This window comes from Limanda limanda, chromosome 19 (assembly GCF_963576545.1).
Source record: "Limanda limanda chromosome 19, fLimLim1.1, whole genome shotgun sequence".
Classification (NCBI taxonomy): domain Eukaryota; kingdom Metazoa; phylum Chordata; class Actinopteri; order Pleuronectiformes; family Pleuronectidae; genus Limanda; species Limanda limanda.
This window is the reverse complement of record NC_083654.1, coordinates 16,176,861-16,194,800: the sequence shown is the minus strand read 5'-3', so window position 1 is coordinate 16,194,800 and position 17,940 is coordinate 16,176,861. Positions and strand designations below refer to the sequence as shown.

At 43.2% G+C, this 17,940-nt stretch overlaps 1 protein-coding gene across 1 annotated transcript; it reads left to right on the top strand.

The window, feature by feature from the left end:
• Positions 1–4,142: 4,142 nt before the first annotated feature.
• LOC133026045 (prolyl endopeptidase-like) lies at positions 4,143–13,005 on the top strand. The gene is made up of 15 exons (XM_061092869.1): positions 4,143–4,288; positions 5,401–5,475; positions 6,038–6,171; positions 6,253–6,383; positions 6,494–6,703; positions 6,815–6,936; positions 7,383–7,488; positions 8,170–8,361; positions 9,620–9,817; positions 10,402–10,505; positions 10,639–10,775; positions 10,893–10,987; positions 11,338–11,469; positions 12,078–12,234; positions 12,342–13,005. Exons 1-15 carry the CDS (start codon positions 4,247–4,249, stop codon positions 12,634–12,636), a joined length of 2,130 nt encoding a protein of 709 aa, XP_060948852.1. The 5' UTR covers positions 4,143–4,246; the 3' UTR covers positions 12,637–13,005.
• The last annotated feature ends 4,935 nt before the right edge of the window (positions 13,006–17,940 follow it).

The following is a 17,940-nucleotide window of genomic DNA, read 5'->3' as shown; positions in this document are numbered from 1 at the left end:
CCTCCTCCTCCTCCTCCTCCAACCTTTTCTTCGCCCTCCTCCTTTGCCCCTGCCCCTCCTCCTCCTCCTCCTCCTCCTCCTCCTCCTCCTCCTCCTCCTCCTCCTCCTCCTCCTCCTCCTCCTCCTCCTCCTCCTCCTCCTCCTCCTCCTCTGACCATCACCACTTTGACCCAAATCTCCTCATTTAATCTGCTTCTTCTTCTTCTTCTCGTCTTTTGGATAACAATCAACTCCCTAATTGTCTTAATCTCACTGGTCTTTTATTGTCCCGGGGACTTCATGCGCAGCGCAGAACAAAAACATAAACCACAGATCAATACTTGGCATCAGGCTGCAACCACCACTATGGCCTTTATCGATTATTCCTAAAATTAAGGTCGCACTGTGTTTTTTATTTTAATTATTATTAAGGTTGGAGTTTATCCATTTAAGAAAACAGATATAAATATAATTTTACATTCAAATATGCTTCTTTTACTGAGATCATCTGAGATTATGATGATAATTTAAAAAAGAACAATTGTACCAGGGAAATGAATGAATCATATCAATCAAACAAAACCAACAAATAGGCAATAATACCTAGAATGAAGAATATATTCTACATTTGAGAAAAAAAGAAAACACATTTTGTGCATCCGTGGATTAGATCTGAAAGCAGCAGCAGCAGCAGCATTTGTAAACACCTACTTTAAATCTCCCCAAAGCCGCTCTTTATGCTCTCTACACAGAACAAATCTCTACATCGTCAATTTCTATAATGAGGAGCTCATGGAATAGCACTCTCAGTTATATTACAACACGGCTCCGGGCCCCGAGCCGACCATATTAGCTTCGGAGCAGCGGTAAGTCCAGGATCAGGTCGAGGTTACGTGGTGATTTGTGTATGATTTTGTAAAATGACCATAATCAAAATATCCAGAACAATAACGGATTATCTGTTTCAGTGGCGGCGCCATCTGTTCGGGAGCGGGGGGTCCCGGGTGGCCGGGGGGGTTATGTTGTTCACTTGGGTGTGTGTGTGTGTTTATATGTGTGTTTACATGTGTGTTTACATACAGAGGCACGTATTTTATTTTAATGTTTTTAACCTTTTTTAATTTGCAATGGTCTGAAATGTGTATATTTGATCATCATGAATTAAATATTAAATTAAATTAAATAATAATTAAATAATAATAAAACTAATGACGAAGAAATAACTTTCGAAAAAGAGTAACCCATTGATTTCTACACCTCTAAATTATATGGTTTATATAAATTATTACAACATTTTCTTCCATTCTCCTGCTTTCCTCAAATTCACACTGTATCACCCCATCTTTTTTCCTTTAACAGCTCAGTCCCTGACCGATCTCCTACTCTTCCTCTCCTCATCTCCTTTCCTCCTCTTCCTCTCCTCTCCACTCTTTTACTCTCCTCTCCTCCGCCTCCTCCTCTTCCTCCTCTCCTCTCCTCTCTCTCTCTCTCAGTGGGTGAGTCTGGAGCTTCTCTGCAGTCACAGAAAACCGTCTGACTCTGCTCTGCCGTAATCTGACATATCTAATCTAATCTCTCTGTCTTCACAGATTGGCAAACTACCTGGGTCCCTCTCCAGCCAATTAGGGCCCATCTGCACAGCACGCCACGCCAGGCCCGGGCCAAAGCCGTGGAGCCGGCCTATCGTCGGGCCGCTGGCTCAGCGATGGCTCAGGACGTCTGGGGCCCCATGAAGAAGATCTGCTCCACACCCGCCCATCTGTCTGTGGAGTGGCCTGGTCCACTTTCATCCCCAACAGCCCCAAAGATTAGGGATCCGGACTTTACTGCCAATTACAACACTTGTTGCCGTACAGTTGTTAAGTGATCACCGCAGCCGTGATTCATCCCCGAGTTCAGTGGGCTACTGTAAAACCAAGGGTTGTCCTTTTAGAATCAGTGTTCCTGGGTTATTCCAGAATGTAAGAAAGATCATGTGCAAGTTTATTAAAATGCAACTGTAGCTTTATCTGCAGAAGAAAAGAAAAGTTTACTCAAGTCATAAATAAACAAAAGATATAATTGATAAGATCAGAATTGATCATGTTATGAGGCAGATATCTTTACCAAAGATATGTGATACTATCATCAATTTAAAAAACACTTTCCAACATTATTGTTCCAGGTGAATCAAGTTTTTTGTTTCCTGCTTTGCCCCACGTACAGTGTTTAGTATTTATTGTAGTGAAGTGTTTGGTTTTCGGGAAAGATAAAATAGTTTGAATCAACTGTTTGATTTCTCAGAACAAGTCAAATGTTTTGCGAGTGTAGTTTGAAATTCAGGGGTTTGTTTCTTTTCACTACTTCGAGAAAAGGAGAAGAAGTTTCAGGAAGTTTTAACAACTCAGCACAATTATAATAAAGCAAGAGTAAAGCGGGCTGATCATTTCTTGTATTTTCTCACTGTGTAATTCAAACACAAAACTTATTTGTTTGTTTATTCTTCTTATTGTGTCTCGTGCCGCATGTGAAGTGTGAGCGCTCAGAGGTAAATACACTGAAACAAGGTCAGAGGCCTTCAAACAGCTTATTTTCTCATCAAGCCGGTCTCACTTAATCACCTTAGCTAAATTAGTTGGAAATTAGCCCTCTTTCTAATTCCCTGTCCTCCCATCTTTCCCTCCTTTCCTCCCCCTTTTGCTCCCCAGTCGTTTTCACAGCTTTGTGGATTAGACAGATTACACGTCTGAAACTCTGTTTTTCTTCTTTCTCTCTCTCTGTGAGTGTGTCTGCACCACAATAGACCGAGAGGACCGCTGCCTCAGGTCCGTGCATGAAGTATAATTCATCTGCAGCAACAAAAAAAGCTCACTTAAGGGGGTTTTCACAGAAATGTATTGTCTTGCGTGTACTGACGTAAATGAAAGATAATTCATGCAATGTTACTTTTCGATTGCCGATGTTGTGTTAACCTGTTGAATTAAGTCGTATGATGCAACTCAGTGCAACACAACGTGCTGCTTACACACGCAAGGCCTGAGTGTTTATTTTCACATGACTGCAGTACTCATAGTAAGATCATTTACTGTCAGAAGTGCTGCTGCACAGGGAGAAAACCAAAGTGAAAAACATCATATCACTTTGAAACTACTTCTGTTCTGACTGAAGAATAAAAAGTGAAACCTTTGTGTGAACGTTTTATGGCTGATTGATCAATCCACTAAAACTTATCAACTATTTATATGATCCATAAAACATCCGAGTCCAAAGCTTAACTGATTCACTAATTATCCCTGTTTTTACATGATCATGCTTCGATATCTTGGAGATGAAATGATTCATCTTTTAATCAGAAATAATTTAAAAAAATGATTTACCCAATAATGAAAGTTACAGACACAGGCCAAAGAAGAACTGAATCAATTTCAGCATGAATCCGGATAAATGGGCACATCACAAAAATGTTTCTTTTACATTACTTTGACATTTTCCCACATTTCCTAGAGAATAATTCATGGATCTTGAAGAAAGAAATTAGGCACATGCAGGACACTGATATTTGTGTGTGATTTTGTGCAACTTGACTGGATTCAGGGGGAATTCGAACCCCACGCAGCCATGATTCATAACACAAACACTTCCAAAAGCAAAAATAAAAAGAAGGGCACTCATACTATGTGCATAACAATACAACCGAGAAATTGTCATATTGGTTGAGGGATAAAAAGAGAACACACCCACACACACACTTATATAGCCCACCCTCAGCACTGTGCTGTCACACGTCTGCAGGTTAATAAACACAGAAAGTCCCCTTTGCTTTTTTTGTTACTTTCTTTTTCCTCTTTCTTTCATTTCCGTTGTGAGGCTCAAAGCTCAGGGTGGATTCTGGGATTGGTAGAAGCAAAGTTCAGTGGAAGTCGAGGTTACGCACGATCGGACACGTACTGTGTGTGTGTTGTGTGTTGTGTCAGGTGCCATGTTTTACTGCGGGGATGTTTTGAGTTGTGCAAAAACGACTTCTGGTGCACGCACGGACGCGAGGGCACGTACGCGGGCCGCCGTGCGCGTAGGTGCCACATCATTTCCTGTGTGCAGAACCAAACGCCACTGTTGGGTGTGTGTCTGCGTGCGCGTGCATGTGCGTGCATGTGTGTGTATGTGTGTGTGTGTGTGTGTGTGTTTCTTTCACTTTCACTTCGCGGCTGCACTGCGTCGCGTCGTCCAGAGCGTTCAGAATAAAGATCAAACAACTCAGAAGTGACACAGTTTAGTCTTATTCAGGAAAATGGCTTTTCAGTATCCGTCCGTCCGGAGAGAAGAGGAGAAGGTCAGTGTGTGATCCTGCTGCGGGTTTCTGTCTCCTTAGAGGGGGGGGGGGGGTGTTGTTGGTGCAGTTCTCAGAAGAGCAGGAAGAGAGAGAGAGAGAAGGGGGCGGGGGGGGGGGGGGGGGGAGAGAGAGAGAGAGGAGGGGGGAGGGAGTCATGTTGGTTGAGGAGGTGGAGTGGAGAAGCAAAAGGGAGACTGAAGGAAACAAAAACAAAAGTTTAAACTTAACGTGTGAAAAAGTTATTCAAAAAAGTTTAGTGTGTTGCATTTCTCCTGCAGCTGTGGTGTAACCGCGGCAACGACAACATCTGTGTGAAGCTCATTCACTTCCGTTCACTGCTTCAGCTCTAAAATAACAAGTTCAAATAGTGTGGGCTCTTTCCTGAAAAACACCACTTTACAATCGCATATCTGATGCATGAATAATATCCTTAATGTGTATTATTGTATTATTATTTATTAGTCACATGTCTATCTGTTCCACAGGAACATCTTGATTTCATTCTGAACTGTGCAGTGACAAAAAGGCATTGAGTTGAATTTAGAGGGTGTTTAAACCACTAAGGATGATTTTATGATTATTAAATAACCTGCAATTGGATTTCTTAACAGTTTAACCCATTAAAATGCTTGACAATAGTGCACAAAGATACGTTACAATTTAGTTTCCCCAAGCAAACGATAAAAGTCCAATCCCCAAATATAACCAATTCAACTTACAATTTTAAAAAAAATACACGTAAGGAAATGTCTCAAAATGAGAATTCTTTTTTGTAACTTGTTGCAAAGCAAGTGTTAGTATCTAAATCTTTACGTAACTAGATCTACCCGTTGGTCCATGTTCCTCGTTGGCTCCTGTCCAAGCCTTTCGCAGGATTCCATGGAAATCTGTTCTGTTGTTGCGGAGAAATTCTGCAGAAAACCTTTCCAGTTTCACGAGATGCATGTGCTGAGAAAACATGCCAACAAATCTTATATGCAAATTGTTAAATAAAGGACATTGCACACAACAGACTTGCCAATCAAACACTTGGCAGTTATCTTGCATGTGTGTCAGTTCCCAGGAAGGAGGTAGAGTTCTTTCTAACATGTTGTTTCACTTCTGATGAACAGGTGGATGAATACCATGGAACTAAGATCTGTGACCCCTACGCTTGGCTGGAAGACCCTGACAGCGCAGAGACAATGGTATGCTCCGGGCTGCGAGGAACTCCTGCAGGAAACGGGTCATGCCTTGACTGTTACCACCTTCTGATATCGTGTGTTAGAGCTCCACCGATTTACCAATGGTGGATATGTGATATGAAAAGTTCATATTTCACGTTACAAAATGAATTTCTCAGTTGAAATTTAGGTTGTATTTGTGTTTTCAAGTATTTAGAATTAAGTTCACAACAATCCATATCGATAGGTTGTGTTGTGCTCTTGAAACCTGAGGAATGTTTTATCTCACCCGTGGTCGACCTGTTTTCTTCAGGCCTCGTCAGGAATGTTATAGATTAGAACTTTTTATGGTTTTATTTCCTTAGGAGTTTACATTCTGTCCCTGGCATTGAGATAAGATTTGCTAGATAATAAAAGGGAACTTTTACTATTCCTTTTTATCAATCATGTTTAGAAGGGGAGGGTGGGGTGAGGGGTATTCAGCTGCAACATGCAACTATACCACTAGATGTCACTAAATTCTACACCCTGAACCTTTAACCAAAATACGTAAAATCTCACCCTTTCCTCGCCCTTGGTATCTCAGGCCTTTGTGGAGGAGCAGAACAAACTGACGATGCCGTACCTGGAGCAGTGCGCTGTCCGGCCTCGGTTCCACCAGCGCCTCACCGAGCTCTACGACTACCCTAAATACAGCTGCCCTTACAAAAGAGGGAAGAGGTATGGTTGGATATTTAAAGGGCAGACATAGCACAGGCTAAACAAAAAATGACCACATTGTATTTCCTCTTTTATTCTCAGGTATTTCTACTTTCATAACAAAGGCCTCGAGAACCAGGACGTGCTGTACGTGCAGGACTCCCTGGACGCACCTGCCACCGTCTTCTTTGACCCGAATAAACTCTCTGAAGACGGCACGGTGGCACTGAAGAGTGAGACAGAGCAACTCTTGTTTAGTCCAAACCCCACTCAGGTAAAGTGAGAAACGTTCTACAGAAAGCTAACGACTTCCTCCTGTTCTCTCGCCCCTCTCTCCGCCCAGTGGGCCGCCTGTCGGAGGAGTGTGAATACTTTGCGTACGGTTTGAGCAGCAGCGGCTCGGACTGGGTGACGGTGAGTTTCATGAGGGCTGATGACCTCAGCCAACTGCCCGACCTGCTGGAGAGGGTGAAATTCAGCTGCCTGGCCTGGACTCACGATGCCAAGGGCGTCTTTTACAACTGCTACCTGCGTCAGGACGGCAAAGCAGACGGTGAGGAAGAAACGCCCATGCACACAAGCGCCGCTACGACAATTCAATGCAAATGTCTGTTGAATAAAACATTCATTCAAGAGGTATAACCGACCTGTGTTTTGGCTCAAGGCACCGAAACCACCAGCAACATCAATCAGAAGCTCTACTACCACGTCATCGGCACCAAACAGTCAGAGGACGTTTTGGTGGCAGAGTTCCCTGAGAATCCAAAGTGGCACAGCTCAGTAACCGTAAGTCTGAAGCAACCACTGTATGTAAAGATGATTGTAATGTCGCCCCCCTGGTGGCCAGTGTTGGTATAACTGCCTCCACGTTATATCAATAAACTGGTTAGAACGTCAGGATTGGCAACTCACACGCCCAACCACGATTGGTCGAGCATGTTTCATGGCGGCACTTCGATACCAAAGCTTCTTCCCTCGATTGCTACTGCTCAGTCTCCAAATTACTTCATCGGCAAAAGATGGCACATGTTGTATTTGGGCTTATTTGGCTATTTTTGGCCTAACGTGCCACCTAGAGAGTTAGGAGCCAAAATTGTCTCTCATCGCTTTGATATTTCAATAGATTTGTTTCCCTGGTTGGGGAGAAAGTTTCTGACGGACCTATAATCAGTTTAAAACTCGTTACAGCAACGACTACATTGACATAGCTGCTCTTTCCTTCCTCCTACCAGGTATCAGACGATGGCAGATACGCCGTCCTGTCCATCACTGAAGGCTGCGAGCCGGTGAACCAGCTGTGGTACTGTGACCTGCAGCAGCTCCCCGGGGGCATCACAGGTCAGTGCTTCTGTGTCTGACCTCTCGTGTTGTGTGACCTGAGCCACAACACGTTCAACAAACACAACTTGAAATGTAGGATCACTTGAACAGAAAGAAACTTGAGGTCTGCTTAAGCCTTTTTGCTCTGTACCCAGATAAAATGATGATAATTTGATTTTACACAATCATGCATATGCTAAAGAGTCCCAGTTTGCTGGTTGATTTGCTGGTTTACAACTTACTGGGTTAGTGAAAAGGATTTTACCGTCTACAGTAGGCAGAAGTCCTCTTACCACAGGTACTTTCAGATTGAGCAGTGCATTCCCATGATGTGCAACTGTCACTCGAGGTAGGTTGTGCCTGCCGCGACTGATCTAATTAAATTCTGTGGGAAATGCTTCCTTGTATCAAAGCCAGCTTTTAGATAACTTTACTTCTCTGCGGCACCAAACAACTGTGCTGCATCAGCTAAAGAGGAATTCATGCTAATGCCAGTGACTTAACCTCTCATTTCTCCACCAGACGGGATTTCAAAATTCAATTTTCTGTTGTAAAATACATTGTCTTACACAAGTAGGCATTTGGAAACGCTCTGTGCAAGAGTTCTGTGAAAATATGTTTTTGTAAACAGAGACAAAAATCACACGATGCATCTTTTAGAACTGAGTTTTGTGTGATTTTCTTCCTCGTCTCCTCCAGGGCTGCTGCCGTGGGTGAAACTCGTGGACAACTTCGAGGCCCAGTTTTCTTATGTGACCAACGAGGGAACTGTTTTCACTTTCCGCTCAAACTTGGATGCTCCTAGATACTGTCTCATGAACATAGACATCCAGAAACCAGACAGGCAGCACTGGACAATCCTCCTACCACAGCACGACAAGGATGTCCTGGGTGAGACTCAGTGGAGTTTTTAAAAGATGAAGTCTTCCTTTATAATATTAGTTCTCTACAGGGGAATTTCACAATGTCTGTGGGCAAGAGTGTGTGAAAACTTTAAAATACGTAGAGGGCTTATACAAGAAATTGCACTTCCACAATTCAGGCCTTTAAATCTTACAAAACACCCTTTCGCTGAATTTCTGTTGCTAATGCTTTAATAACAGTCTCACCACAGTAACTGGGAAGTTCTGAGTCTGTGGTAGTAGACGTTCGTCAAAGGGAACTCTACAGAAAGTGATATTCGGCTCATAAGCACTTTTTTTTGGTGTGATTCATTCAAATGACGGTAACTGTCTCTAGAGATCATTGAAACATTCAGCCTTGAAAATCCATGTTTACACGCACGGACGCACACACGTCAGTGAAAATTGTGGAAAATAACTTGAATGAATGGAAAAACACTGCATCTATAAACTAGACGTATAACCATAATAAATGCTATAAACACCATAATACACCGTAATAATATATTATATAAGTGTTAAATACTATGTGTTATTTATTTGTATGTTCATTAGTGCGGGGTTGGGTTTAACAGAAAATAATTGTGGCAATAATATAAATTAAGTTTTTATGGAAGAAATTACAATTGTTGGAAAAGTAGTGCAACATTTTATTTTTTATAAATGTTTCATAAAGTGTAATATTTCAATAGTGTGTTATTTGACAGTCACCAAGAGAAGGCAGCGTCTGTAGCACCACTGCCATCTACTGACCAATAGTCATCATACATCATGTATTATGCTGACAGCGTGTTAGTCTGCCCCCTGCTGGCTGTTTCTGATTACATCATGATCCACAATCTGCCCTTGCAGTGACTCTGTGCTGCACAGTTGCATCTAAATTCACCAAACTGTTAATCTATCTATCTATCTATCTATCTATCTATCTATCTATCTATCTATCTATCTATCTATCTATCTATCTATCTATCTATCTATCTATCTATCTATCTATCTATCTATCTATCTATCTATCTATCTATCTATCTATCTATCTATCTATCTATCTATCTTTCTATCTATCTATCTATCTATCTATCTATCTATCTGTCTATCTGTCTATCTGTCTATCTGTCTATCTGTCCATCTACCCATCCATACATCCATACATCTATCTGTCTGTCTATCTATCAAAGAACAACAAACAAACAGTGTTCTCCAGCTCCATCATGTTCACTCCTCACCACTTCCTCTCTGTCCCTCTGCAGGCTTTGTCTCCTGTGTGAACCAGCACCACTTGCTGGTCAACTACCTCCACGACGTGAAGGACATCCTGCAGGTGTACGAGTTGTCCTCGGCTCGGCTGGTCCGGGACCTCCCGCTGGACGTGGGCACAGTGGCCGGAGTGAGCTGCAAGAAGAAGCACTCGGAATTCTTCTACAAGTTCACCTCCTTCACTTCGCCAGGTAACTCTGTCCTTCAACATATCCATAAGTTAATGTTATGCTGCAAAATCTGCATCTATATTTATCTTTTGGTAAAGTCCTAATTGTTTTTTAAACGACTATAGGATCTTTATTTTTAAGCCAAAAAGCACAAACTCCCCTAATTATTTTGAATGGCTTCAATAAAACCCACAAAATGTCCGTAAGTGCATTTTGTTAAAGCTTCTTTATCTATAAAATGTCAGAAAAGATTAAGAAAATACCCAGGTATTAAAAATCCAAATATAGTCAGTTTATTATCTTCAATCATAAATAGAAAATGTAGAAAATATAATATAAAAACTATTGATTGACTCATCGTTTCAGCTTTAAAAACATCTCCATCTATAGCTGCATGTGCTATGTTGCTGTATCTGTTGACTTCTCCCAGTGCTTTTATGATGTAACAGTAAATATGAGCAACATGTTGAATGCATAAAATGGCCCATAGTACTGTTACTGCAGGTTATATCATTTAAAATGTCTTACATCAACAATCGATGATTAGAATATACTGATCCCAGTGTGTAAACCCACTTCTGACCTCTGTACCCTGTGGTTCCCAGGGATCATTTACCACTGTGACCTGAGTGAGTCCAGCCCGGAGCCCACAGTGTTCAGGGAGGTGGAGGTGAAAGGCATCAAGCAGGAGGATTATCAGACCACACAGGTTCGTCTCCTCCTGGTTCTTCTCCAGCTTCAGTTCAGTCCAGTGAAATAGAGAAATACGAGATTACACAAACGTATTTAAACATTTTGTGAAAAGCTGGGATTCACGTTTGTGATTCTGATTCTATTTTCAGGTGTTTTATCCCAGTAAAGATGGAACCAAGATCCCCATGTTCCTGGTTCACGCCAAGGGCCTGAAGAAAGATGGAACTCATCCGGTTTTCCTTTATGGATACGGAGGATTTGAAGCTTCCATTCAACCGCACTACAAGTAAGTTCAAGTGATCCATTCAAAATCCTTTTCATTAATATCATTTTATAAGGTTATACATTTTTCTCGTACTTGTTTTTTTTAATTCTTGCCTTCTGTGTATTATGCTTCTTTCAGTGTTGCTTACCTGCTGTATGTGAGACACCTGGGGGGGATTCTGGCGGTGGCCAACATCAGAGGGGGGGGGGAGTACGGCCTCACCTGGCACAAAGGTACGAGTCACTGAGAAGGATGAGTGTTGGTTAAGCTGTGTTTCCACCACAGGGAATTTCCCTGGGAACCAGGAACCTCGGCAGGAGCCAGGGTCGAAATTAACTTACCTCAAAACTGTTCTACCCCTAAATTAGTCTGGTGGAACTTGAAGAAAGTACAGGAAACTTTGGTGGAGTTTGCGGTTTTCAATATTTCATCAAATCATTTCCCTGACCTTAAGTAGAGCATTTCAGGTGTTTTAGACACATTTTGTTATTCGTAATGATTTATCTTATCTTATCTTTAGAAATCCTTAAATGTGAGTTCTCCATCATTTAAGTCCAGGTTGTGTTTTCCTGTGTGTTTGAAGCTGGAAGTTTAGGGAACAAGCAGAACTGCTTCGATGACTTCCAGTGGGCAGCAGAGTATCTGATCCAGGAGAAGTTCACCAGCGCCAGTCGCATCGCCATCAACGGGGCGTCTAACGGAGGGCTGCTGGTGGGTGAGTACAGGCCCAGCTGTGTGTGTGTGTGTGTGTGTGTGTGTGTGTGTGTTATCTTTTCATATTTAGTGGGGAATCCAGTAATACAGCCAGAGAGAGAGAGAGCAGCAGAAACTGTAAAGTCTTGTGGGGGAAACCCGGTCCTGTATTTTTATATCTCTGCTACTTCCTGGTTTAACAGCTCAGCCGCCGCCACTTCTATGTAGTTTAATACAATAGACAGTGAACAACACAAAATAATAATAATAATAATAATAATAATAATAATAATAATATTTAATTTAGTTTGAAGAAAAAGGGTTGAAATTAACATCAGAAAATCATGAAACTCATCTTGTAGAAAAATGATAACCTCCCTTGTACAACATAAGATATTTGGAACACGACATGTTTACACTGATGAATGGATGAACCTGTATAATATAATAATATTGTTATGAATAAAATAAAGGGTTAAATAAACGCTAAAATGTGGCAATGATACTATATGTTGCACCCTGATTTAAAGGGTTAAACAGACTTTAACACAGTGTGAAGTTAAGATAATGTGTCTGTGTTCATAAAAGAAAAAACAATGAAATCTTCACATCTTTCTACTATGTGCACAGCTGCGTGTGTGAACCAGCGCCCGGAGCTGTTCGGCTGTGCTGTGGCAGAAGTCGGAGTGATGGACATGCTGAAGTTCCACAAGTTCACCATCGGCCACGCCTGGACCACGGACTACGGCTGTGCTGACGACCCGGAGCAGTTCAAGTGGCTCATCAAGTACGAAACACACACCAGCACAACACGTGCGCTACAGAAGAGAAAGAGAATTAGAGGTGTGGATCAATAAAGAATCCATCTTGTCTTTCCTCCCCCCCTCTCTTCAGGTACTCCCCTCTTCATAATCTCCCTCCGTCCCCTCACCCTCTCCCCCCCTACCCTGCCGTGCTGCTGCTGACCGGGGACCACGATGACCGCGTGGTGCCCCTGCACACGCTGAAGTACTGCGCCGCCCTGCAGCACGGGGTGGGCCGCAGCCCCGAGCAGCGCCAGCCCCTGATGGTCCGGGTGGACACCCGCAGCGGGCACGGGGCGGGGAAACCCACGGTCAAGGCCATCCTGGAGGAGGCGCACGTCTTCTCCTTCATCGCCGAGACCCTGGGCCTCAGCTGGAAGGAGTGAGGAGCAGGAACACCATGGTTTCACACAGGGAGGGAGATTTGTTTGAGTACCTATGATGATTAATTTGTAGAATTAATAGCTAATTAGAGGAACGTGATGGGTTAGATGTCAGCGAGAAGAGAAGAGTGAAAAAAAAAAAATGCAGTAAAAAGTTTAGAATTAAATAAAATATTGACAAAAACAGGATAAAGAAGGTTTAATTATAAATAACGAGCAACAACAATTCTAACAAATCTGAGATACTCATCTTGGTGCCTTTTTGAAACAGCGCTTAATGTAGAAAAATCAAATACACTTAAATATGACATTTCTTTGAAAGGTTTTAGAAAATGTTCACAAGGTTTCAATAAAATGTCTATTTGTACCGAGTTCTGCCTCCTGATGATTCAAAGAGTTACTTCTAAGGTTAATGTAAGTAGATCTGTTCAGTTTAGAGATTAACAACTTACTATGGTATTCTGATACCAAACATCTGTAAGTTGTCTTTACATTATATAGTTTAAAGTATTAGAATAAATGTAGTTTTCACATTTACCACCAGGTGGCAGTATGCGACTGTAAAAAATCCCTGTTTCTCTCTCCGGTCTTCACCTGGAGGTCGAACACTGGGTCCAGTGTCACTCTGGGACTTTGGGTTTAACACTAAAAGACAGATTGTTGTTAAGAGGAGGCATCGAACCTGATTGACAGTCTGGATAAATCTTAATTAGGCAACAGAGGAAAGAACACTAACGAGTAATGACCCGGATTTTTACAGGGATGGACTCAAGTCCTTGTGAAGGTTCAAATTGGAGGTCGACATATAGGATAGATGGAGGATAGATGGAGGATAGAAGGAGGATAGATGGAGGATAGATGGAGGATAGAGGGAGTATAGAAGGAGGATAGATGGAGAATAGAAGGAGGATAGAAGGAGGATAGATGGAGGATAGATGGAGGATGGACGGAGTATAGAAGGAGGATAGATGGAGGATAGCAGGAGGATAGATGGAGGATAGATGGAGGATAGAGGGAGTATAGATGGAGGATAGATGGAGGATAGATGGAGGATAGATGGAGGATAGAAGGAGGATAGATGGAGGATAGATGGAGGATAGACGGAGTATAGAAGGAGGATAGATGGAGGATAGATGGAGGATAGAAGGAGGATAGATGGAGGATAGACGGGGGATAGATGGAGGATAGACGGAGTATAGATGGAGGATAGATGGAGGATAGATGGAGGATAGATGGAGGATAGATGGAGGATAGAAGGAGGATAGATGGAGGATAGATGGAGGATAGACGGAGTATAGAAGGAGGATAGATGGAGGATAGATGGAGGATAGATGGAGGATGGACGGAGTATAGAAGGAGGATAGATGGAGGATAGCAGGAGGATAGATGGATGATAGATGGAGGATAGATGGAGGATAGAAGGAGGATAGATGGAGGATAGATGGAGGATAGACGGAGTATAGAAGGAGGATAGATGGAGGATAGATGGAGGATAGAAGGAGGATAGATGGAGGATTGACGGAGGATAGATGGAGGATAGACGGAGTATAGATGGAGGATAGATGGAGGATAGATGGAGGATAGACGGAGTATAAAAGGAGGATAGATGGAGGATAGATGGAGGATAGACGGAGTATAGAAGGAGGATAGATGGAGGATAGAAGGAGGATAGATGGAGGATAGACGGAGGATAGATGGAGGATAGACGGAGGATAGATGGAGGATAGATGGAGGTTAGATGGAGGATAGACGGAGTATAGAAGGAGGATAGATGGAGGATAGATGGAGTATAGATGGAGGATAGATGGAGGATAGAAGGAGGATAGAAGGAGGATAGATGAAGGATAGATGGAGGAGAGATGGAGGATAGAAGGAGGATAGATGGAGGATAGATGGAGTATAGACGGAGGATAGAAGGAGGATAGATGGAGGATAGATGGAGGATAGAAGGAGGATAGACGGAGGATAGAAGGAGGATAGATGGAGGATAGATGGAGGATAGAAGGAGGATAGACGGAGTATAGATGGAGGATAGATGGAGGATAGATGGAGGATAGATGGAGGATAGAAGGAGGATAGACGGAGTATAGATGGAGGATAGATGGAGGATAGATGGAGTATAGATGGAGGATAGACGGAGGATGGACGGAGGATAGACGTCGAGGGGACATGTAGAGCTACAGAGATAGCATGTGAGACTTATGGAGTCTTGTGAGAGTATGGAGACGTTTAAATCCGTCCTAAAGAAAGATGGAGGCTCTGCAGCAGAAGTCGACCAGAGAGAAGTCGTCCGATCGGTCACTCAGAGTTTAATCTGGGCTCAGCGGGAAGTTCTGATTCGGTCGGACGGAACCCGAGGCCTCAGTGGAGAGCTAGAGCGGGAAAAAGAGAGCAAGAGGGGGGGGGGGGAAGAGGGATTTACACACAATGACTCTTTGCCATCGGGGGGGGAAGAAGTGGCTGAATGAAGCCCAGGGAAGACAAAGCCAGTAATAAGCTGGACAGATGAGAGTGAGAGCGGGGGGGGGGGGGGGGTGGGGTTGGGTGGGGGGTGGGGGGGGGAGACTTTGAGATCATGCAGCAGAAAAAAGGCTGTGATGCTTTTCTTCCGAGGAAAGTCCCGGAGGAGGAGAGGACGAGCTCGTGCTGCTTCATTTCCTCCTCTCACCTCCCCCAGGTCACCTCTCGATCCCCCCCCCCACCCCTCCTTTATCCTTCCTTTACACACACACACACACACACACACACACACACACACACACACACACACACACACACACACACACACACACACACACACACACACACGCACACACACACACACACACATGTAGAAACACACACGGCCTTCACGTTCCTCCTTCTCTCTGGAGAAACACAAGCTTTCTACCCTCCCCCCTACCCCCCCCCCCCCCCCGGTCTCCTGTCCTCCGCTTGTTTACTTCACTCCCTCCATAATGCAGGGATTAATTTCTGAAAGCCGATTTGAGCGGCGGCACGCTCCGGCAAAGAAAGGAGAGCAGAACTTTTGTACTCGGGGAAGTTTCCCCTTCACACCGGCTTAGAGGTGGACCGCTCTCTCTCTCTCTCCTTTCTGCCGCTCACTTTAATCTCCACACAGAGCGCAGGGAGCGAGGGATGAAGGAGGAGGACGAGAAGGAGAGAGAGGCCTCTCGACACACGGCTGAGAATCGCTAATGTCTTTACAGAGGTGTCGTCTACTTCCCCATGTGCCTCCTTCAACCTTCTCTCACCACCTCTCTCTCTTTTTTTTCTCTCTCTCTTTAACATTCTTTATAGAATATGTTTTTCTTCTTTGTTCTTTACCAGCATAGTTTCTTATAAGGTTTGATCTCATAGTGAGTAAAGGGACAAAGCAGAAAAATGAGGGTGAAGGGCTGAGAATTGTTATTCAATTATTGAATAATTGAGCTACTTAACCATTTCCTGTTCGCTGCTATGAGAGAGAAAATTGGTATGATATTCACCAGTGGTTTGAATTCCAAATGTATTTAATATATGATGATTTAAAGTAGTAAAGAGCAGTTTTTGTATATTATAATAATAAATACATAAATGTTTAGAATATAGAATATGATGGTGAATACCCGATGTACCTCTGAAGGTTTTCTACACAATTGAACATTACATTTTAGGCACCTTAGCAAAAATAAATTCATGAAAAATAAAAAGTATCATGTAAATAAGAAAGACGCAGGATATTTTCACATTGGAGAAACAAAATAATTGTTGGCGTTTTTGCTTCATAATCAACAAAAACATTTCATCCAAATTAATTAATTAGAATCAGAAATTTCCCTCGTTGGCCTCATGACTCGACCTCTGACCTTGTGAGAAGTTTTATTCCAACAGGAAATGCACCACTTGTTGATTTACTTACACCTCAGGGCCTCAGTGGTGAGTGTGTGTTTTAATTTGTTGAATTATTTACAGACCCTTAGACACCCACAAGCTTCAGTGTTAACCCCCCCCCCCCTCTCTACTGATGAGTGAGAGTGAAAAACATTGATTATCTTGTGATGCATTAGCCAGTAAGTGAGAGGGAGGGAACATCGATCTGCGATGGCTACACAGCGTCGTCAGAGCATCTCCATAACCCCCCAAGTCCTGTGGTTGGTACCGACCGACAGGAAGGACGCCCGGTGAACCAGCGGCAGGGTCACTGGCGCCTGAGGGTCATGTGGTCGCGTGTGTGGGAGCGAACGCAACCTGGGAAGCTGTGGACCAATCAGAGTGGCCCTGCTGACCCCGGTCCACCGCTGAAAGCTACGTGTCAGCCTCAAAACTCGAGTAACGAGCGATGGAGGATCGCTCTGATTATTCTGATTATTCTGATTATTCCGATTATTCTGATTATTCTCATTCTCCTTCACGTCATGTGGACGACCGGGTGCGTGCTTCGTTCAGATAAAGGGAACAAGATACATCATGGGAAGAAGACAGGTCTGCTCTGGGCTGTGTTCTGCCTTGAGACTTTCGGGATGTGACGTTTACTTTGACATGTTCCCAAACATTGTTGAAAAGCAATTACTCTCTCTTCTTGGCAAAGGTTTTCTGTGATGCCTCACAGCAAGAAGGTTCCTGGTTCAAATCCCTGGTCGTACATGGAGTTTGCATGTTCTCCGTGTGTATAGCTTCCTTTTTCTGTTTTTGTTTGTTGGTCAGCAAAATGAAATCATGGCATATTAAGGGGACCGATATTTATGAGTGTGTGTGAAATTATATGCAGATGTGGATCCGGTTAATTTCTGTGTGGTTTAATGGGGGGGGCGCTTGTTTGCGGAGGTCTGTGCCATGAGCCGAGTGATGGATTCCAGGTAGCACAATGTTTATTCTTTGCGTTTTTCGACACACAACCTCCTTCCATCTCGTCCTCCGTCTCATTTACAATGAATAAACAAGCAGATCTGATTGAAGATTTGTGCTCAAAACCGTGAGAAGCCTAATAAAACACTACCCCCCCCCCCCCCCCCCTTATCTCCACTGAGGAGAATTACTGTGGGATATGTTGTTTGCATACTAAGACATCATACTCAGGCTAATAGCATTTATTATGTGGGCCCACAGAGGAATAGGAGGCAGAGAGCAGCTGATTAGCTCTGCTCTCTGCTCCATTTAGCACGTGTGACCCAGAGCAGCAGGAGTCAAGAGTCAGGGCTGCTCGGGTTTTATCCTTTATATCATGAGGATTACAGCCTGCAACATACTGTACAGCTATATGTTATCATCCATCACATGTCCCTTATACATGAATCTGCAGGGAATGACAGTTAATAGCTTTGCAAT

Excerpts from the sequence above, each read along its gene's own strand:
- LOC133026045 (XM_061092869.1), top strand. The coding sequence starts at position 4,247 with ATGGCTTTTCAGTATCCGTCCGTCCGGAGAGAAGAGGAGAAG. Across the intron at positions 8,362-9,619 it reads GCACGACAAGGATGTCCTGG|GCTTTGTCTCCTGTGTGAAC; the intron begins GTGAGACTCAGT and ends GTCCCTCTGCAG. Across the intron at positions 10,506-10,638 it reads AGGATTATCAGACCACACAG|GTGTTTTATCCCAGTAAAGA; the intron begins GTTCGTCTCCTC and ends TTCTATTTTCAG.